Source organism: Gallinula chloropus (assembly GCF_964237585.1).
Source record: "Gallinula chloropus genome assembly, chromosome: 3".
NCBI lineage: Eukaryota > Metazoa > Chordata > Aves > Gruiformes > Rallidae > Gallinula > Gallinula chloropus.
In genome coordinates, this window is record NC_140087.1 from 52,930,211 (window position 1) to 52,952,890 (window position 22,680).

At 34.1% G+C, this 22,680-nt stretch overlaps 1 protein-coding gene across 1 annotated transcript in view; it reads left to right on the top strand.

Annotated features, from left to right (window-relative positions):
- Nucleotides 1-22,680, top strand: part of DNAH8 (dynein axonemal heavy chain 8) — a gene marked incomplete at its 3' end in the record, with an annotated part of 121,592 nt that overhangs the window by 32,247 nt on the left and 66,665 nt on the right. The window contains exons 23-42 of the mRNA XM_084261088.1: nucleotides 266-501; nucleotides 1,691-1,795; nucleotides 2,777-2,890; nucleotides 3,453-3,515; nucleotides 4,614-4,714; nucleotides 5,640-5,777; nucleotides 8,234-8,474; nucleotides 9,459-9,658; nucleotides 10,007-10,160; nucleotides 10,252-10,415; nucleotides 10,558-10,660; nucleotides 11,257-11,361; nucleotides 11,651-11,812; nucleotides 13,426-13,650; nucleotides 14,655-14,827; nucleotides 16,994-17,172; nucleotides 19,044-19,231; nucleotides 21,137-21,223; nucleotides 21,316-21,423; nucleotides 22,196-22,330. Of these exons, the coding sequence (XP_084117214.1) occupies nucleotides 266-501; nucleotides 1,691-1,795; nucleotides 2,777-2,890; nucleotides 3,453-3,515; nucleotides 4,614-4,714; nucleotides 5,640-5,777; nucleotides 8,234-8,474; nucleotides 9,459-9,658; nucleotides 10,007-10,160; nucleotides 10,252-10,415; nucleotides 10,558-10,660; nucleotides 11,257-11,361; nucleotides 11,651-11,812; nucleotides 13,426-13,650; nucleotides 14,655-14,827; nucleotides 16,994-17,172; nucleotides 19,044-19,231; nucleotides 21,137-21,223; nucleotides 21,316-21,423; nucleotides 22,196-22,330 (2,981 nt within the window). The remainder of the gene's footprint in view (nucleotides 1-265; nucleotides 502-1,690; nucleotides 1,796-2,776; nucleotides 2,891-3,452; nucleotides 3,516-4,613; nucleotides 4,715-5,639; nucleotides 5,778-8,233; nucleotides 8,475-9,458; nucleotides 9,659-10,006; nucleotides 10,161-10,251; nucleotides 10,416-10,557; nucleotides 10,661-11,256; nucleotides 11,362-11,650; nucleotides 11,813-13,425; nucleotides 13,651-14,654; nucleotides 14,828-16,993; nucleotides 17,173-19,043; nucleotides 19,232-21,136; nucleotides 21,224-21,315; nucleotides 21,424-22,195; nucleotides 22,331-22,680) is intronic.

Here is a 22,680-nt window from a genome sequence, read left to right on the forward strand (position 1 = left end):
TCAAAGGTATTCTCCAAGGATCTTCTCTATGTGTTTTATCACATAAGTTTACCAATATGTCTTGCACATATAATAAACAATAGCACAAATGCAAAAACATTTAAGTATAGTTGAAATTGTTTTGAAAATTTTCAAATGCAGTAATTGGATTGCCTGCCTCTCCTAATTACTGATAAAGAACCATATGTAGTGATGTGGATTTTTTTTACAGAAAAAACTTAAGATATAGATTGATTGAGGTTTTTTTAAATTATTTTTCATTCAGGACCATTGAAAACAGCTTTAGCAATTGAAGCCAAAGCCTGGAAGATGCACCTCTGTCATTCTTTAAATGAGGAATATAAAAAGAAAATGACAGACATGATGTCATTCATAACTGTACATTTAAAGAAATTATCTCAACCTTTGTGTGACTTAGATGACGTCAGATTTGCAATGGAAGCTTTATCATCCATACGTGATAATACAACAGAAATAGATATGACTCTGGGACCTACTGAAGTAAGATGACTTATGATTTTTTAATGTTGATGAAAATGATACTATATAATAGGAGTCATAAGATAAACTGAGCCCCCAAACAGTGAGTTTACTTTCCTGAAGGATCTAGGCTGAAGGTTGTAAACAAAGTAATATTTTTTTGTTGCTATTTTCATTATAAATTATCAGTCAGTATTAGATACTTTACTGGATACTGTATAAATGCAGAACAGAAAAAAATATTCTCAAGTTAAAAATATTCTCAGCGAGTTCCCAGATGACACAAAACTGGGAGGAGTGGCTGATGGTTGTACCGCCTTTCAGAGAGATCTGGATGGAGAAGTGGGCTAACAGTATCCTTACAAGCTTATCAAAAATGCCAAGTCCTGCTCCAGGACATGAATAACTGTAGGTACCTGTGCAGGCTGGGTAGAAAGTAGCTTTGCAGAAAAGGTGGTTATCAGTATCCTGGGCTGTACTGGGAGTTGTCTTGCCAGCAGGTTGAGGGAGGTGATCCCCTCTAATTTGGGGTTTATTTTGAGATTTATCTGGAGTGCTGTGTCCAGTTCTGGGCTTCCCAATACAAGAGAGATGTGAACATACTGGAGAGAGTTCAGCAAAAGCTGATTAAGCAATTGGAGAATCTCACAACTATAAAATAACTGTAATATGAAACTGATCTCATCCTTAAATAATGCCATGTGTTTTGGAGAATAATAAAGGAGAAGGTATGCAAGTAAACTGGAAATGAGAACAAGGGATAAGAAAGGTCCATTCTGTAAGAGATACACATGTGTTAGGCAAGCACATAGTAATAACCATTTCATAGATGATATCACAAAATATTTAAGAATAGGCAGCTTAATGTGCAAATTATTTGGAAGAAAAAGTGAATCTTAATCTACATTCAGGTGGGATTTAGATGAATGGAATAAAAATATAATTTAAATAACAAAATTTGTATGCTTTGAATATTAAATTATTTGTGTATATATATTTTATCTAGAATTGCATCCAAAATATCTTTAAAAAACATTTTTTGCTGTTCTTTCCTAGCTCTTATTTCATAAGTCTTATTTTAAAAGCCAAGCAAATATTTTATGCTAAATTACATGAACATATTTTCTTGGAAATTGTTCTTACAAATTAGATCTATGTTCTTGCAAATGAACTTAAAATCTATCATAAGGTTTAATTTTTTTTTGTCTAGGAAGCCTATGCCTTTTTAAATAAATTTGGAATTGAGGTTACAAAAGAAGAATTGGAAGGAGTTGATACACTTAGATATTCTTTTAATCAATTACAGACAAAAGCTGTAAGTATATAAAACTATTTTATTTTCCATTTATATTCATGCGCTTTTTTTCAACTGTAAATGACAGTGTGGAACCAATTGTCACTCCACTCGGTTTTCTGACTCTTGGCCTCAGTGCATAATAGTGTCTCTACCTTTGAATAGTAAGTTCATTTTCTAATTTTATTTTATAGAGGTCTTTAACGTAGAAATATTATTGTAGCTTTTAGATGTATGCTTAAAACCTGCAAGAAAATTCATTGTGTCTCTGCTCTTTTTGCTCTCCTGTTCAGTTTTTATGTAATTCTTTTCTTATCAGGAAGATTACTACCCTTAGATAATCTGTTTTTAAGAAGTCCATATTCTGCCTGTGTCCTCACCCCTAAGTGGTGATCACTCATTTGCCTTTATTGCTTATGACTGCCTTATGTCCTTCAAAAAGCTCAGTGTTTATTGGATATTTTCTGTAGTATAAAAGGTGAGATCGAAATTTGTGGAAATTTTGTTGAATCAATGAAGTTAGATCTTGTCTGATGGGTGAATCATTTTGAAGAGTGTATTTTACATTTGCATTCCATGCAGACCTTCATATTTTTTCTCTCAAGCTTTTGAACGAAGAATAAGAAAATTGTTAAAGAGAAGGCTGAGCCATCCATGAGAACGAGATCTTAAAAGCTTGGATTTTGAGAGTGCTTTTTGGAGGGAGGGAAGGAAGAGTAGGATCTTGATTCTCCCACCCCCACCCCTCCTTTCTGTGTTCTTTTATTTCCACACTGTCTCGTAATGGAACATGTTGGAGGGGAAAATTTTTATGCTTGGTTTTGTTTCTGCTTTTAATCTCAAAAATTGAACATATAGCACCATAAAAGGAAAAAAAAAAATCTGTTCCAGTTCAAATAATAAACTTTTCCTCAGAATTTGAATACTTTTTATTTATAGCTTTCATTTATGCATAACTTATTTTTCAAGAAATAACTTTGATTTCAATCTTTTGTATGCCAGTCTAGAGTTCAAGATGAGTTGGTTCAAGTTCAGCCCACATTCAAGAGTAATTTGCTAGAATCGGTTACAGTTTTTCGTGAGGATGTGTCAAACTTTGAGATGTCATATGAAGCGGTAAATGGTTTTAGTACCTACCTATAAGATTTGAACTTATTTTTTCAATATTTTTCGCTTGCAATAGTTGGGTGACAGAATTTTATTCTGCTGTGCTACTGGTTGATGCCAGGGTGGCTAAACATTCATCACTGTTGGTCAAACTTTATGAAGAAAGAGCAATGCAATGCACACAACTGTAAGGAAAGAACAGAATCCCTGCTGTCAGAACTTGACATGAAACCTCACATTAGAAGTTAATTTAGAAATTGTAGTGGATGTAGCATTTTTGCTCAAATATCAACATTTAAAAAGACGGGCTCAGGCCCCTTTCTTTCCACCAAAAGAACAAAATATGAAAAATGAAATGTAGCCCTATTCAGTTTAAGCTAAAGAATTTTCAATTTCATATATTTATCTTTTCTTAGAATTACCATTATAAGTATTGCATTACCAAGACATATAACATGATTGGATTTTGGCTACAAAATAATATGCATTTTGTGATGAACTTTAAATATACAGTGACTTTCAGTCACTTTGAGAATTAATATTCCATTTTTGTTAACTGTTTGTCTGAAAGGAAGGACCTATGGTTCCAAATATTCCACCTGAGGAAGCCATTACTAGACTACAGATCTTTCAGGTAAGAAAATAAATTGTTGAGTTTCCAAATAATTAAAATTAGATCTGATATTCCTTATCAAATCAAGTTTAGAAAGAGATGTACAATCTTTATTAAACGTGTCTTAGATGATTATTCTGTGTTGTATTATATTAACTATACTTTAGTTTCTATCAGGCATTGCTTTCCTTAATGTAGAAGGATTGCTTGATTGGTATGTAACCTTGCTTAACTCTTCATCTTTTGTGAGCAGAAATTACTGATTTGAAGTAATGAAAGCAGTAGAAGGAGGGAAGAGTTAACTGCAACTCAATAGCTACTGAAAAGAAGCCAGGTTACATATTGGTCACATCTGCCAATATTTTAATGTTTTAAAAATCACATTTTTAATTAGATAATTGTCTTTCAACAAGATGTTTGTGTGTTTGTTATGAACTTTAGTTCATGGGTCCATAGCAAGTTTTTAAGCTATTTTTAATCCTTTCATTTTCTGCAAGTTACTTTAACCTGAAGATTGTTTTCAACGGGACTTTTGTCCTGTCATCTTACTTTTTACAGTCTAGACAACATGTAAAAAACACCATGTAAATAACAGAAGGTGCTTAAACCTCCTATTGTATCTAATTGTGCTGAAAATTGAGTAATATTGGTTGAATTTGCTGTATTTATTATTTAGCCAAATCATTCTTCTTTCCATTTTTCTATGGTGATCATATCTTTTGGACAGTGATTATATTTTGAAAGTAATTGTATTTTTTGGCACTCTTCAGTGTTTTTTTTAGGAGGTACCATCTGATTAAAGCATTTTCTTAGTGATATAATTATTAATTATATCATTATTTATATATAATTAATTGCACATCCAATTTTTTTATAAAATACTTTGTTGAATTATTGCTTCTTATATAAAGTCACTATCTCAATGTATAGATTTGAATACATTACATGAGAACTGATCATAATGTTAGATCAAATTATTTTCAGACATTTAACTATGCTTCTAATAGAACTGTTTTATGACAAGTTTAGAACTGTGTAATGAATTATTATTGGAGAAGTTTGATTGAAACCTTATAAACATTTTTTAAATTTTTTCTTTATGAATTCTAATTTTATCAGGATAACTTTGATGAGCTGTGGAGAAAGTTTATTACATACTCATCTGGTGAACAATTGTTTGGATTGCCTGTCACAGACTATAGAGTTTTGCATCAAGTCAGGTAACTGGAAATACAGCGGTCTAAGGTGTATATTAAGTCTGTTAGAAAGGCTTAGGGTGCACCAGAGAAGGAAATATTACAATATGGAAGGTTACTTTTGCCTTAAATAATATTTAGGGGAAAAAAAATCGAAATTTTTAGAAGTCTAATGAATTTGCAAATAAAAATATTTTATTTATTAGGGCAATAGAACCATACGTGATTATTTTACTAGAAGCGAATACTGTATAAAGGAGCGGAATACAATGTCCTAGAAATATGTTTATATATATATGTACTTGTATGTATGTAGATGAGTAAACACATTATTATGTATTAATATATGATACAAGGGCCGATCAGGGAAAAATCAATATATCATCATATATGAAAAATATTAGCCAGAGCTTTTCTGAAAGTCTAAAATTTGTGAGCAGCTGTACAAACGAGAATCAGATTGTAAGGATTCTGCACAAGCCATTTGAATGGTTTGGTTTCACACCAGATGAGTATCTGACCCTTTCTGGCTTTTTTTTTTTTTTTCAATCAGTGTTTTAGTTCGGACTCAGAGACTATTTCCAAATTAAATTGACCAATTTTCCCCACATGCCATGCTCTACTTTGCACTGTAGAACCAGCACAGGCAACGTACATAAGCTAGGTTCCTGTTGGATGAATGGAAGTTTTAGAACTAGACTAAAGCAAAACTTCCCCCAAATGCATTTAGTATGGATACTGGGTGCCTAGCAGCAGCTACCTGATCTTTTTTTGTGGTTTTATTCACTGAGTGTTCTTTTCTATGTTAAGAAACATAATCTATCTACTTACTTATTTCTTTTTTTGGTAATAATATTATATATACCATGTATATAACTATTTAACTATTGTGAGATATCCAAGTAGCTGATTAAAATTATTCAGATGAATTTATTATTTTTTTCCCCAGAAAGGAGTTGGGCTTGCTTCAGAAATTTTATGGGTTATATGAAACTGTAACAAAGAGTATCAATGGTTATTTTGAGATACGTTGGGCAGATGTAGATATTGAAAAAATCAGAACTGAACTTCTCGATTTTCAAAGCAGGTATGTTAATAACAGGAATTATAACTCATGCAAAATGCATTAAGATTTATGTGACTTCAGTAATTTGATATATTTAAATATGAAACTTCTAACTAAAGTAGTAAGATTTTTCAAGGCAGAGTGGATTAACACTATACTTTTAGTTAACCAGCCTTTTACCTGCAGTTATGATAATTGAAGAGTATATGATGATTTGAAAAGTTTCTGGTCTTAGCTAAGCCAGATAAGACGTTAGTAGAGTTGAAAGTTTATTTGTAAAAGGTAAATTATTCAACCAGGAGGATTAGCCCATTGATTTTTAGTTCTTAATATGACAATAACTTTTCTGTGTGACTTAGAATATTTTATCCTTTAAAAAAAAATCTGCCATTTCAAATGCATTAACAAGGCTGAGTGTTTTAAATAGTACAGATTTGTATACAAGTGGCAAATATTGCAGTGATGTTGAAAGCTTAAAATGGTTTTGACACTGTTGAAAGGATTGGATGTAATTAGTTTTGGGACATATTTTCTAGCTTTTTAATTTAACTTTATTTTTAATACTTTCAAAAGTACATATATTATTCTGGGAAGAAATATAATACAGAAGGCTAGGATGAGGACAGTTTCACACTAGAATAATTGTATCATTGGGTGCAGTCCCCAAGTGTCCTGCTGCAAAATAGACTCCTGCTATAAACTTGTCAAGTTCCATCCTGACAACTCCGGCTTTCTTGGCACTTTGTATGCCCCAAGTCTTCCTATTAGAACAATACTCCAGATTTCTTTCATTATTTATTTTCAAAATAAAGATATGACTAAGTGATGCAGCTTTATACTTGGTCCTCTGGTATTCTAGAGTCTATATATACTACTGTAGAACAGTGCAGGCCTATTAAAATAGCTTTATATCAGTCTTAGATAATGTTAAAATCTAATTGCTGAAATACAGAGGTACAGAAGAGCTAAATTATATTACTCTCTAGAATTGACATTCAATTAAGGTAGTTCAAATAAAAGTGTATAATAGGGCAATTACATTTATAACTGCAGCAAAAATAAATAAATAGTTAATACATCTAGATTTTGCTGAAGGTTAGCTGATACATCAAAGATGTATTATAATGCATAAAACTGTAAGTGAAGAATTTCAATAGCTCTGAAATTGCACTTTTGACAGGCAGATTTGAAGTTTGGGTGTTAGAAATTCAGAAATAACACAAATCTAAGTGTCATTCACTGTTGCTGCTTTATCTGATTCCTCTGTCCCAAATCACCGAACCTGACATAAACATTTTACTAGTGAATGAAAAGAATGGCTGCGAACAGAGAAATTTATAAAGTATTCCATTGTTTTGCCTGGTTTTCTAATGAAAAGGGTGATCTGTGATGTCGCTGTCTGACCATGTCTGTGCTCCCTTTTTCAGCATTCCTGAATACTTCTTTTTTTTTTTTATAAAGTATTTAAATCATTGGTTAGTTTCAACATTCAATAAGGGAGATTTCTCATAAAATAACCATGTTTATGACTGTTATAAAAGTCAGAACTTCATTGTAGTCCAAAACCAGATGCAAAATTGCTTTGGCCCCTCAAGGAAAGGTAAGCAAACATTCTGTTTGACAGTGACCAGGGAGCTAATCCAAATGAATGCTGCACAGCACCAACTTAGATCTAAACCAGACACAGACTACTGTATCATACCTGATTATTGAAAACTTGAAATTACATCAGTGGAAGGTAGGGAGTTATGTGACAAGGAGCGTAAACCAAGGGAAATACAATCCGGGGTTTATTACCCTTTCTGCTAAGGACATACTTTATCATTTACCTTAGGGATTTCCTGTGGTGGGTCAATTGCTTTATTCTCAGTGCATAGGCTCTGTAGAAGTGTGGTCAAAGACAGGTAGATTCATTTAACTAATTTATTGCTGGTTGTTGTGGTTTTCTCCAGATCAGAAGTATATGGTAGTATGTGGTTTTAATTTTCAGGACCACTAACCAAAAGTAGAGGAGAAGGTGGTCACATCTTTCTAATTTTCATGTCTGTTTCTGAAGTGGTATGTGAACATGTGCCATGTGTATTACTAGTACTGTAATTTGAAGTAAATAATATATTTCTACAAGGATTATATATGTTAAATATTAGTGTTTTTGCTTTGTTTTTTATTTGTCAATGAAAAGTTTTTGATGATAAGCAGCAGGTAAGGTATGCTTTAGTGCAAACTGTAATATTTCTGTTTATTTGAGAACTTAATTGTAGTTAAAGCTGTTAAATACTGTCATTTTTTTTTTGGTCGGGCATTTCCATTAGTTTTTCCTCAAAAAGGTAGACTGACACAAATCAGAGTTCTACACAGAAAGTGTTGACCTCAGTGCATGCTGCTTCACGTCTCTTTTTGTCTGTTTCTGAATGGTTTAAATAATTCCTATTTTGACAAGAAGCGTTTACTACTGTATCAATTTAACTCAACTGCAGGTGCCGTAAACTACCTAAAGGACTCCACCACTGGCAAGTGTTTTTAGATCTCAAGAAAACAATTGATGATTTCAGTGAGTCTTGTTCTTTGTTGGAAGTGATGGCCAACAAAGCAATGAAGCCAAGACACTGGAATCGTATAGCCGAAACAACAGGACACCAATTTGATATAGATTCTGAATCATTTTCACTTCAAAATATCATGGAAGCACCAATTCTTGAACATAAAGATGATATTGAGGTACTTTCCCCCTCCTTTATAATTTCATATTATCAGCAAAAATATTATTTTAAAATTATCCATTTTTCAAAATTATTTTTTGTTTTGTTGAAGTCCTTGACTCTCAGTCAGACCATGTTAGTTTCAAATATTTTATTTAGAAGTTCTTCCCCATATGAACAAAGAGTGGTAGTAGCTAGAATCTTTGGACACTTATTTCTAGACAATCTCTTCACAGTCTTCCAGGCCTTATTTTCTATTATTTTCTTAGCTCTTTTTAAACAGGTAGAAGAATCCAAAGAAAACTTCAGATTATCATGGTCACCTAATTTCTTAACTCTTTTCTTTTAAAGATTTGTAAGCAAATCTGAAATTTTAGAGGAAGCTTCCATGTTTATGGATATTTAATATGAATATTTTTCTCAAACTTTATGGCTTCTTCTGAACCACAGAATTTCAAAAGATCCCCCATATAACCTGAAAAATCTCTCAATGGATTTTGCAAGTTTTATAGGGTAAATTTTAATGAAAAATCTATTATTATATTCATACTTGATTTATATGGAAGTATTTCAAAGTGATATGCTTAATTTTGAATTAAGCGCTTATTTGAATAGAATGTTGGATTTGATGACCTTTCCCATCTAAGGTGGTATTAGATTTTGTGATTCTATAAATGAAATGTGAGAAGATTGGGGGGTTCATATGGTGATTAGTGTAAATGGCTACCTTAAACCTGGTAGAAATGAAGATTCTGAAAACTGGGTATGTGTATATAACAAAACGCGAAGCTACAGAAATCAATACATTTCCAAGTGTGCAATTTTCAGCTGGGTGGAGTTGGAATGAGTAAAAATAGTAGCGTGATCTCTGTATTTTTATGACATGCTTCCATACTATTTTTTAAAATTACATATATTGTTTTTAGTATTCTGTTACTAGATGTATAGGAAAAGCTTCTTTTTTAAAGAATGAAGTTTCTAAAAAATGACACTTTCTTTCCAGGATATATGTATATCGGCTACAAAGGAAAAGGATATAGAAGCCAAACTATCTCAAATAACTGATGTTTGGGGAAACCAAATTCTGAGCTTTTCGTCATTCAAAGGACGAGGAGAGTTACTATTAAAGGGAACAGAATCTTCAGAAATTATAACATTGATGGAGGATAGTTTAATGGTTCTTGGCTCTTTACTAAACAATAGGTAATTATAAATTGATTGCATATAGTATTTTCAGAAACACACTGAGATAGAGAATACTACTATTATCAGCTAAATAAGCAGTAAATTTGAATAGTTTTGTGGGTTTTTTTAATTAAAAAGAATGCTACAATGTCAAATGAAAAATTCCCTCAAGTAGACTTTCTTGTATTAGTAGCAAGCTATTGTCTCAATGGATTAGAATATAACCAAGCTAGTAGAAACTTTCCTCAAGATTCTTCTTGCTCTAAGTGAAACTGTTGGTTTCATTTATTGTTCTCAGTATTTTATAATTATGTAAATTTATAATTATTTAGAATTCAATATTTTTTGCTTCTTACTGTTTTTTAGGTACAATACACCATTTAAAAAGGAAATTCAGAACTGGATTTCTAAACTAAGCAGCTCTACAGGCATAATTGAAGAATGGCTGGTTGTACAGAACCTCTGGGTTTATCTTGAAGCTGTTTTTATTGGGGGTGATATCGCAAAACAGTTACCCCAGGTAAACTTTATAATGGTCACATATTATTGTGTATTAAAAGCTATTCCAACAAATTATTCTGTGGAAGTATTTATGTTTTTGCTCTACATAGGAAGCAAAACGCTTTCAGGATGTTGACAAATCATGGATAAGAATAATGCAACGAGCTCGTGAAAACCCAAATGTAATTCAATGCTGTGTTGGAGATGAGACTATGGAGCAACTTCTCCCTCATTTACATGAACAGTTGGAAATATCTCAGAAATCACTTACAGGGTATGAAGTATTTGACTTTTAATATATTATTATTATGTAAATAGTTTGTTCCAATTATAGTATTACATTCCTAATTTCAATCTTATGTAGAAAAATTTGAAGAGATAAAATATTCTAATAAATACGTTGTTTAATTTTAAAGATACTTAGAGAAGAAAAGACTACTGTTTCCCAGATTCTTTTTTGTTTCTGATCCTGTCCTTCTTGAAATTCTTGGACAAGCAAGCGATTCTCATACAATTCAGGTACAACCATCTGGATTTTTTTTTGTAATGAAAAAAATAGAATATGGAAAATAATTTAATAAATTAAAAGGGAATAATTTTCTGCTTATAAACTTTGCTAGAGAAAAAAATTCCTTTCTTGCTCTTTAGTCTTTAACAAAATATGAAATGGATATCTGGATATTTAACCAGAATTCAGAATGCTAGAGTATAGTCCCATCAAGTGATTTGCTGGTGTTTTCTTTCACAGATAAACTAAGGGAAGGGACGCAGTGAGGCTGTCCTGCGTTTCATATCCCATAATTTGTCCAGCTAGTCTGGATTCTTACTGAGGGCTAATTGAGATAAAATAGTTGATATCGCACAATAGCTAATCTCTGGAAATTGTAAAACAAACAACAACAAAACAAAAACCAAACCCCAAACAGACAAACAAACAAATCCTAACCCAGCAAATGGAGACAAAAATGCTACACAAACATTTCTTTTACCTACACATGGCCTGAAATTCACCTGTAGGTTCAGATGGACCTTTGTAGGGTAATGTTACTTGAAATTTTGTTTCTGTTTGTAATATTAAATATTTACATTGACTGGCTTTTGCATTATCCTTACAGCCACATCTGCCTTCCGTATCTGACAATATTAATGAAGTAGAATTTCACCCAAGGGATTATGATCACATACTGGCAGTCATATCAAGAGAAGGAGAAAAAATTCCAGTAATTATCTGAATTATTTTTTTCCATAAATGTTGTTAATAGATAAATATTTCTATTATTCAATTTATAAGTATATATATTAAATTATTTGTAATTATAAATAACATTTCAAGGACTGGTGTAAAAAAACCTATAGTATCTCTTCATTAAATAAATTTTTAGTATGTTTATTAAAATTAAATCTGTGGTTGTCTTGAATAGAAATTTAGTAACTTGCAACTCACTTTCTTGAACAGTGGTTTGGTAACTGTGTTCTATTTTGTACCTTTTATTGTTATTAATTTTTCAGTTGGACACTCCAGTGATTGCAAAAGGACCAGTAGAGCTTTGGTTGCAGGATCTATTGCGTGTGCAGCAGATTTCATTGCATGGCATAATCAGGGCAGCATATTACCACATCAGTGACACAGGCTGTCAGTTGCTGAATTTTCTTAATCAGTTCCCAGCACAGGTCAGATTACAGGATGGGGATTTGTGTGTGCAGTCTGGGTTATGTGTGGGGCAAGGTGAGATGTAAAGAGCATATGGAATTGTCTATATGGGGAAGTTTTCATAGAGGAAACAAAGATATGAATCTACTCAGTAGAAGGTAATCCTCAATGACTTCATTTTTGGTCCCCTTTATATAGCATAATGTTTTTCGTGTAATATACTTTATTTTCTACTCTTTATGAATATAAAGTAGTTCATATTTTCTGTGATGGATATTGAACCACTCTTTGATGCAAATAAAATTTCATGTGCAGATTGATTCTTCTCATAATTTATGATTTCAAGAACTATAATTGTCATTACTTATGTCATAATTTACAAGATTTACCTCATAGTTCATATATTTGTCACTATGATAATGCTTCCTAGTAGAAGCTTATCTTTAAGGACTCTACTTGCCTAGAGACTCCTACATCTTACTGATGAACTATAAATTTCATTAACAAGTAATCAATTGTTTCCCATACTGTACAAATTCTGACCAATTTGCTAATTAGTACAGGGCTGGATATAGTTTTTTAGACTAGAAATTCTGCAAATATTGGAACAGTTCAATATACTGGTGATTTAAAAATAAATCAGTACACTTAAATATTTAATAGAATTATCTTAAAGCTCATTTATGATAATTATGTATTCTCTCAGCAGTATTTATGTTTAAAAAGATTATTACTTTACTTTAAACACGTAAAAACTGTCTGCCTTGTTTGCATGTCAGTCATTTTGAAGTGGCTTTATTACCAACTGCAAAGATCTTCCTTCCCATGTCTTGCTAATCTGAATCTTTTGTGATCAAAGAACTGTGCTGAAAGGGTCAGGGATGAGGGGGTAGGAAGAAGAAAAAAAATTGTGTTGGCCAAGAAATTTACAATACAGAGTTAGAAAAGCTGTTTTATAGGACAAAGAAGAAATCAGGCAAAATACTGACAAACATAACAACTGTTTTCTTTCCTTCAAACTGCCATTTTCCCATCTCTGAAGCTTCTGTTTTAATAGCATGAAAATGTCATATCCAAAGATTATTTTTTGCTGCTCTTACTGGTTGTTCATTCTGAAATAAACTTGGATAATACTGGTGATAGCCTAATGATTCTAAAATGGTGAGATATTTCCTGCTATACAGTCTCTATCCACAAAGTTACAAAATGTATGGAGAAATTAGACGAGTAGAAAGTGTGCGTTAGTCAAATCTTTTAAATGTTCTTTAATTAGCTGCAAATTGGCAATGGGAATTTCTTATAAGAACTTCTTTCCGTAACTTAAGACATGTTTATGTTTGTGATACTGGACAACACAAAGAGATTTTAAGTGAAACTAAGAATTGTCCTTAATATATATGCATCTCGTTGTATGATAAACGTTCATAGAAGTTTTTAAGGAATTTCCAGTACTACAGCAGAGCAATTTAACTCAAATGCAGAACCCTGGTGAGATAGTATCATGCTGGATGTAATGATAATTCGTGACTCTCTGTATGATAATTTATTGTTCTTGTTAGACCTAAGGCTTCTCTAATAAGTCTAGTGTTTAACAACTGATTTTTAATTTTTTTTTCATACATTAAATTTGCAGGTTGGATTATTGGGAATTCAAATGTTGTGGACACGTGATTCAGAAGAAGCTCTACAGAATGCTAGAGAGGACAGAAAAATCATGCAAGTAACCAACGGGAGATTTCTGGAGATTCTGAACATGTTGATTAGCCAGACCACACATGATCTTTCCAAGTTTGACAGAGTCAAATTTGAAACACTAATTACCATTCATGTGCATCAACGTGATATTTTTGATGATTTGGTAAAGTAATAAGTTTCTGCCATAATAATTGCTCTTATATATCGTAGCTACACAGATGTATGCATTTGTAGGACACAGATGTCCATAATCTCATCATAGTAAAAATAGTATATTTTTGCTTAAACAAGAATAAATCCACCATGTCTGTCATCTAAATATTTGCTCCAAATTTTTACATTTTTCTTAGCATATTTGAATTTTCTCCTTCTTCCTCCAGAATCATTTTGATAGACAAAAAATTTTTAGTATGTCCTTTCTTTGAAAACCAGTTGTACTACTCATATGCATGATTTAAAATGTTGAGTCTGCTGAGGGTATTGTAGCTTTGTCGTCATGGGTAACTTCCTCATGACTCATTGCAGTCTCAGTAGTTGACACTAGGCTGCATTTTAGCTCCACCCATTCTAGAGTTACAGCAAAATGTTCTGTACCTCCTAGCTGCTTCTTTCTGTATATCCTCCCTTGGGAGAGCAGGCTATTGTGATTCTCTTTCTGGTTCCCAAGGAGAATACACATAAGACAAACAAACCAAGAAACCTGTGCTGGGTTGTGTGTTTCCTTGTTCTTTGAGGAATGACATCCCTCAACACTATATCACTCTCATATTTTTATTGCAGATAACACAAGCTAATTATATTCTACACAGTTGGCCTTGCATGCCTTAAACAGATTGTTCCTTCACTATACCTTTTGCTTCAGTGTGTTTGGTGGATTTAGCAAGTGTGTTGTTTCCTAACTTTGCTTGGAGCTGCACTGCCAAAGCAATTTAAGATTTATTTAGTGTAGATGTTGTTATGATCAGGTTGATTGTAATGATGAGGATATTGTTCAATATCAGTTTAGCACACATCTGAACAAATTATGTGATTCTTAAATGTATTTCAGTTTACTTTAACCTGAGTAATAGCTAATTGTTCTCATGCAAATAACATTTTATCACAGTTATCAAAGGCAATAAATGTGGATGCTCAGTTATATACATTTATTTACTTTTTTTTTTTAAGGTAAAAATGCACATCAAATCACCAACAGATTTTGAATGGTTAAAGCAGTCTAGATTCTACTATAAAGAGGATTTTGATCAAGTCTTCGTATCCATTACAGATGTTGATTTTGTTTACCAAAATGAGTTTCTGGGTTGCACTGATCGTCTAGTTATAACACCTCTTACGGACAGGTTAGACAAGCAATTATAGATAATTAATACTTTTAATACATATATTGTTAATTTAACATATATGTTCAAAGAGGTACATTCTCAATTAAATCCTACATGGGCTGGATCATTCAGGAAAAATCATAGAATCATAGAATTATAGGGGTTGGAAGGGACCTCGAGAGATCATCGGGTCCAACCCCCCTGCCAAAGCAGCTCCCTAGCTCATATTGCACAGATAGGCGTCCAGACGGGTCTTGAATATCTCCAGAGAAGGAGACTCCACCACCTCCCTGGGCAGCCTGTCCCAGGGCTCTGTCACCCTCACTGGGAAAAAGTTCTTCCGCATGTTGGTGAGGAACTCCCTGTGCTCCAACTTGCAGCCATTGCCCCTTGTCCTGTCCCCACAGACCACTGAAAAGGGCCTGGCTGATTCCCCCTGCATCCCCTGCTTCAGATAATTATAAACTTTAATTAGGTCCCCCCTTAGTCTTCTCAAGGCTGAACAGTCCCAGCTCACTCAGCCTTTCCTCATAGGGGAGATGCTCCAGGCCCTTAATCATCTTTGTAGCCCTTCTTTGGACTCTCTCCAGGAGATCCCTGTCCTTTTTATACCAAGGAGCCCAGAACTGGACACAATACTCCAGATGGGGCCTGGCCAGGGCAGAGTAGAGGGGGAGGATCACCTCCTTTGACCTGCTGGCTACACTCCTCTGGATGCACCCCAGGATCCCATTGGCTCTCTTAGCCACCAGGGCAGACTGCTGGCTCATGGCCAACCTGTCATCTACCTGGACCCCCAGGTCCTTCTCCACTGAGCTCTTCTCCAGCAGGTCATCCCCCAGCCTGTACTGACACAAACAGTTGTTCCTTCCCAGGTGCAAGACTTTACACTTGCTTTTGTTGAACCTCATCTGGTTTCTCCCTGCCCAGCTCTCCAGCCTGTCCAGGTCTCGCTGGATGGCAGCACAGTTTTCCTGCATGTCAGCCACTCCTCCCAGCTTTGTATCATCAGCGTACTTGCTGAGGGTTGATGCTATTCCCTCATCAAGTTCATCAATGAAGATATTAAACAGGACTGGACCCAACACCGAGCCCTGGGGAACACTGCTAGTAACAGGCCTCCAGTCAGATTCTGCTCCACGAATCACAACCCTCTGGGCTCGGTCCCACAGCCGATTCTCAACCCACCTCACGGTCCACTCATTCATCCCATGCTCTCTCAGCTTTTCTATCAGGATATCATGGGAGACAGTATCAAAGGCCTTGCTGAAGTCAAGGTAGATGACATCCGCTGCTCTCCGTCCATCTACCCAGCCTGTCATGAGATCATAGAAGGCTTTGAGATTGGTCGAGCACGATCTCCCCTTGGTGAATCCATGCTGACTACTCCTCATGACCTTCTTCCAATTGCTGGGAGATGGCGTCCAGAACAAGCTGTTCCATTACCTTTCCTGGGACAGAGGTGAGGCTGACTGGCCTATAGTTACTAGGTTCCTCTTTCTTGCCCTTTTTAAGGACTGGAGTGACATTGGCTATCCTCCAGTCCTCAGGCACTTCTGTCCTCCAAGACCTGTTGAAGATGATAGGGAGCGGCTCAGCAATCACCTCCGCCAGCTCCCTCAGCACAGGTGGATGTAACCCATCTGGGCCCATGGATTTGTGTGCATTAATCCCTTTGATCATAGAATATGTACTGAGTTGGAAAGGACCCATAAAGATCATCAAAATGTTCTCATACGTTGCTTATTCATACTCTTTCGGAAAAAGATAAAATCGAGTATCACTAACTTGTACACTTTATAATTCCTAGAAAAGTCTTTTTACTGCCCAATCTGGTGGCAGAATTCAACAGCACACACTGCGCTTTATAGCTGCAAAAAGACTTAATGACAATAAAATTCCTTTCTGGAATGCATTAATTTTTTAGCTTATCTAACATTCATTTTCTAACTAACTAGATTATGAGACTTTGTTGTTTGTGTTTTTTCTAAATAATGTTTAAATGCTGTATTTTGCAACTTTTACCACTCTGAACATCCTGCACTCTTGGAAATCAATTGAACTATTTTATGAAGTTATGTTTCAACATAACACTTGTAGAATTTAAAGTATAACTCAGTGTTTTCTATATACACACACATATTTCATATGATTTGATAAATGAATATCAATTATCATTTATAGGTGCTATATAACTTTAGCACAGGCTTTGGGAATGAACATGGGAGGAGCTCCAGCAGGACCAGCTGGAACTGGTAAAACAGAAACAACGAAAGACATGGGAAAGGCTCTAGGAAAATATGTAGTAGTCTTTAACTGCTCTGATCAAATGGACTTCAGAGGTTTGGGTAGGATTTTCAAAGGTAAGACTTCATGTAGAATGGAAGAGACCTCCACAAGTCATTTAGCAGGTGCTGTTAGAACAGATTGCTCAGGACATTATTCCTGTTGGGTTTTGAGTATCTCCAGGGATGCATGTTACACAAGACCTCTGGGCCTGTGTTTAAGTGTTTGACCATCTTCATGGTAACATTTTTTATATTTCCATTGACTTGGAATTTCGCACATTGAAATCTGTACCCGCTGTCTCTGTGTCCACTGCTCCTCTGAGAAGAACCTGGCTCAAATTTCTCTGTGTCTCTTATTAGCTAGTTATGAACAGCAATAGGCTTTCCCCTTGTCTTCAGAATGTGTCGGGTCCTGAGGCAAAGGTCTGTTATGGCAGCCATCTGCTGGACTCATGCAACTATATCCACATTTTTCCTCTATTAGCGGGCCCCAAACTGGACTCCAGCTTCTATCTCACAAGTGCAGAGTAGAGACAAATTATTTTCCTCAACATGCTGACAATACTCTACGCAAATGCAGCTGAGTATGCTACAAGGGCATAACTCTGATTCATGCTCAGTTAGCTGCTAAGCAGGACACCAGGTCATTTTCTGCAAAACTGCTTTGTGGTTGGTAAGCACTGAGGCTTCACTGCTTCATGGAGTTATTCTGTTCCAGATAAAGAACTTGAACTTCATGAGGTTTCTGACAGCTCATTTTTCAAAGTTATGGTATTGTCTGTATTGAGAATCAAGGGGAGAAATTATTAATTTAATTCTTTTAAATTTTATTTTTAATAAGTGAATAATTGTGGCATAAAAATGCCTAAAGCTGTGGGTTTATGAAGACATTGCTCTTTTGAAAGTCAAGCTATTCAAAAAGAAAAAAAAAATTCTTTGAGTACATGACAGAATCTCTTTAAAGTGATTTAGCCTTAACTGCATAACAATAATATACCCTGAATCCATTAGATAAATTCTTCAGCTTTAAATAGATGTTTTCCAGTATATGTGAAAGAAAACTACTGTCTACTGGTACATTAATATCATTTGGGAAAAAATGATAAATTACAAATTTTGTCATTAAAAAATTGCTACAGGAAAAACCCTTAGTTGATACTAAACCATGTTATTTTTCCAAATTGAAATTAGGCAGCTATGAAATTAATCCTTTATGAACATGCTATTAATATAGTGCTTCTAGAGGTCTCTAATTAATCTTTTTTTCTCTGGCTTTCTTTCATAGACAAGTTCACACAGAGCTTTGTCTACTCTTTGCATGTTGTTAATATCCTCTGCCATTACAGGAAAAACTTGTCATTTAGTGTGGGCTTAAAATGCTCATGCATATTCATAGAGATATATGATCCAAGATTAATATTTTCTCTCTTGTGAAATTCAGAGTTTTTGTTCTACCCCTAGTTAGTACAAAAATAATATATTTTTTAAATTTCAACCTTTATGGATTGTAAGAGGAAAGTAAAAATTAACTTAAAGGCATTGTGAAGTCTCGAATGTCCAACTGAAAGTGAAGCAAGTTGAATTATTTGGTTTTGTTGTCGTAACATTTAGGGATAGACTTTTCTAGCTGAGGGTCACTTATTTGGGAGGTTTTTTGATAACAAAAATACAGTTTTGTTGCAAATAATTGAATTGCTGCTTTATAATGCTCCAAGATACAAAAATAGTCTTTTCTGATTTTGATTAAGTTTTTAAACTTTTCGTTTTTATCAACTAACTAATTCAGATTGATATGGAAACAGTGAGGTGGTTTGGAGGAAGATAGGCCTTGGCCACAAGACAATAAATAAAACTAATCTTAATTATTTGAAGAAAATTCATTTAGTTCAGATATCTCAAACATGCCTGGAGAACAATGTATAATAAATATTCTGTCCCTGTTTTAGGTCTTGCACAATCTGGATCTTGGGGCTGTTTTGATGAATTCAACAGAATTGAGTTGCCCGTCTTGTCAGTTGCAGCACAACAAATCTATATTATTTTAACAGCAAGAAAAGAAAGGAAAAAACAGTTCATTTTTTCTGATGGAGACTGTGTAGATTTAAATCCAGAGTTTGGAATTTTCCTAACAATGGTAAATGTAGTAATAATTCCAGAGAAGCAACAAGCTATAATATATTCGAGTTATTAAATGGCAAGGTGAAAATAACTGATTTTATTAAGTGATGCTGTTGCTATAGAATTAGACTAAACTAGTGGAACACATAAATAATCTGATTATTCATGAATTGTATGCCTTCATTTTTACTTCAAGTAAAATAATCTACAAGATTTTTATAAAGTTTCATAATTATGTCCCTTCATTACTGTGTTGCAATTCATTATGTAGACTAAGAGTTTTACCGAACTTCCAGAATTCTCTGTACTCACTAAGAGGACTGGTAACACTAATATGCTTTACTACTTTAACTTGAAATGTTTTAATAGTGTTATTGAGAAAGATACTGTAGGAATTAAAAAATAATGTTCACTTAAAGCAGGAGGTACAAGACAGACATTTTTCAAAGGCATTTGTGTTGTCTAATGAGTACTTTAGATATCTAAAAAGAATTCTTCATGCTGATTTACAGAAGAGAAGTATGACGATTCTCAAATTAGTCTCTGTGTGCTGTGGTAAGACCAGGTCCTTGCAAAATGTGTGGGGAAAATTATCAGATCCTTTGATTTATCAATACAAATCCTGGTAAATACAATGGTGGATGTTTACTTTTGGCCTTCTAGGGTGGACGGGCCCTTTCTGCTTTGTGAATCAATCTTGGAATTAGAGCCTGCACTGTGGCAGAATTGTGCCGCTTCTATCATGTAGTTTTTATGGGTAGCTGAGATACATTGTTCCCATTCTTACTGACTACTTGTCAAAAAGACTTGCAATGCATACAGATCAAAGTCAGGTGGACAGCACTGAATGGATAATCTGTGCAAAACTAACATGCAAGGCGCTACATATTTTAAACAAGTTACTACCCAAGGGAGAAACACAAACTCCTGGATTTAGAGGATTAATTTTCAGAGTATAATGTCTTGTTGCCGTACTGGTTTGTGAGGCTTTCATGCGCAGGGAATTTTCTAGTGTGCATTTCCTAATGCTAAAGCAGATGGCAATCCAAGATGTCTTTATGGGAAATTAAAATCTTCATCTGCATATCTGAGTGCAGAATAATAACTGAGGAGGTCATAAATATCTTTTGACTGCTTCTAATTCCTTAAATGTCACCTGATGTCAGAGTTATTCCTCAGGTTTGCAGCAAGTTTCCAGAAATGTATTAGTCAAAAGTTTTCAATCATTAGTTTTCTTGCATATGATTTTGTTGTAAAGTTTTCATGTTTGATTTTTTTTACTGCAATATTTTAACTGTGTCATTGCAAAATGTTCTTTTTGTATTCTTGAGCCATTATTAAAATCAGTTCTGTCACTGAAAGTGTTACAATTTCTCATAGGATTCTTACTTCAGAAGGTAGGATTAGCACACAAACTATTCTGTGTTTGGCAAGATTCTATACTTTAATGGTAGCCTTGTAGACACAAGAAATAGAGAAGGGCAACCTAGTATTTCTTCACTGCAGACTACTTGTTTACCCTCCGTTGTTATTACTATAATTGTTAATATTTTACTTTGGCTCTTGCTAGACACTAAATGTTTATATGTTACAAAAAACACCTCTTCTAAAAAATGGTAATGAAAAATTTATTTGTATTGGGAATAGACTAGAAGATATCAACCAACTAGGTTGCATTACATAACATCTTAAAAATCTGATTGCTGGCTTGTTCCAGTAAAGAAATTCAGTTATTACTCTGGAAATTCTACATAGGTTATTGAAATCAAGTTATGGTTGAGGATTTTCTTCATGTTTTAATCATTAATGGACAAGAGTTCTAACTCTGAGCAGATCTAGTTATGCATAAATTTGTATTTATTGAATAGTAAGAAGGATTTTGACTGATGTAAATAATAATGCAGTTTGTTTTCTTATATAGAATCCAGGATATGCTGGACGTCAAGAACTACCAGAAAATCTCAAAATTCAGTTTAGAAGTGTTGCAATGATGGTTCCAGACAGACAGGTACAATTACTGATGGAACTGGGAATAAAAAAATACTTTGCTTACCGATCTTCAGAAACACTAATGGAATTTCTTTTAAAAAATTATTTCAGATAATCATAAGAGTTAAGCTGGCAAGTTATGGATTTATTGATAATGTGGTCTTGTCTCAGAAATTCTTTGTTCTTTATAAACTTTGTGAGGAGCAGCTCACTAAGCAGGTACTGTTTTTCATTATCTTCCTCTTTCTCTTTCTATCTACACATACAACCCCTTAGGCTTTGGTTTGTGCAGATTGTTTTTGCAGCATCAGTTTTATAATTTTTACAACATATTTTAGTACTTTAAATATAGTTTTTTAAAATCTCTAATTTTTTTGACAAATAACTAAGTTAATTCATGTATGAGTAGTCATATACACATTTGTTTAATTGTTAAAGAATGACAGTTTGTAGTGCATGAGATTCCCTGCTTAAACATGGCACCCAGGTAAAAATAAACCTGGTGATGTAATTTTTCTGTAAGAATTATCTAGAGCTAGGGAAAGCAGCTGGAAACTGGAAGCTTAAGGAGGTATGTCATGAGTTCGATTTAAGTTGTCCTTGTCCCCATGGCACTGCTTTGATCTGCAGTCTTGGCATTAAGCTGCCTCAGTTAGGAAGACCTGTTCTGGAATGGAACTCTTGTGCTATAGAGAGGCTACAAAATAATTTCTAAATAATTTCACTACAAATGCTGAAGTCAATTAAATTTAAATTAGAAAAGGAAAACCTTATAACCCTACACCCCACGGCCCCTTACCTGTATATAGCCTTATTATCCTTCATTTATTTTTAATACAATAATTCTTAAACAACAGTAGCAATTCCTATTTTAGCTACCTTTTCCAGGCAGGGCTACTATACTATACAACATGCAAGTAAGGTTTTATATACTGATGAAATAAAGCTAGGGAACCTGTTACTGATGCATAAGCCTTTTCCTACTCTCTAGGTCCATTATGACTTTGGTCTGAGGAATATCCTTTCAGTACTGAGGACTCTGGGATCTCAAAAGAGGGCCAGGCCAAATGAAAGTGAATTAAGCATTGTTATGAGGGGGCTAAGAGATATGAATCTTTCTAAGCTGGTAAGAATCTAATTCAATATTATAGCACCATGTATAGCCAAGTCTACTAGATGTTTCATGGGGTTTTGTAGATTAGAAAAAAATCTCAGACATCCTTTAAAAGTTGAAACGTGATAATGTTATTAAACAGCAATGAGAGTTTATTAGACTTTGAAACAGTGCTCAGGATGCAAAGGTTCAAATAGGTTATTAATTGCTTATCTGTGAGTGACATTTTGTGCATGGACTTGTGTACAGACCGACTACTGTACCATAAGTACACTGAATAATTCGAGTACCCGCTATTAAACTGTTAAAGATTTCTTTCCAGATATGTAAGAACATCACATCCATGCTCATTTTAGATATCA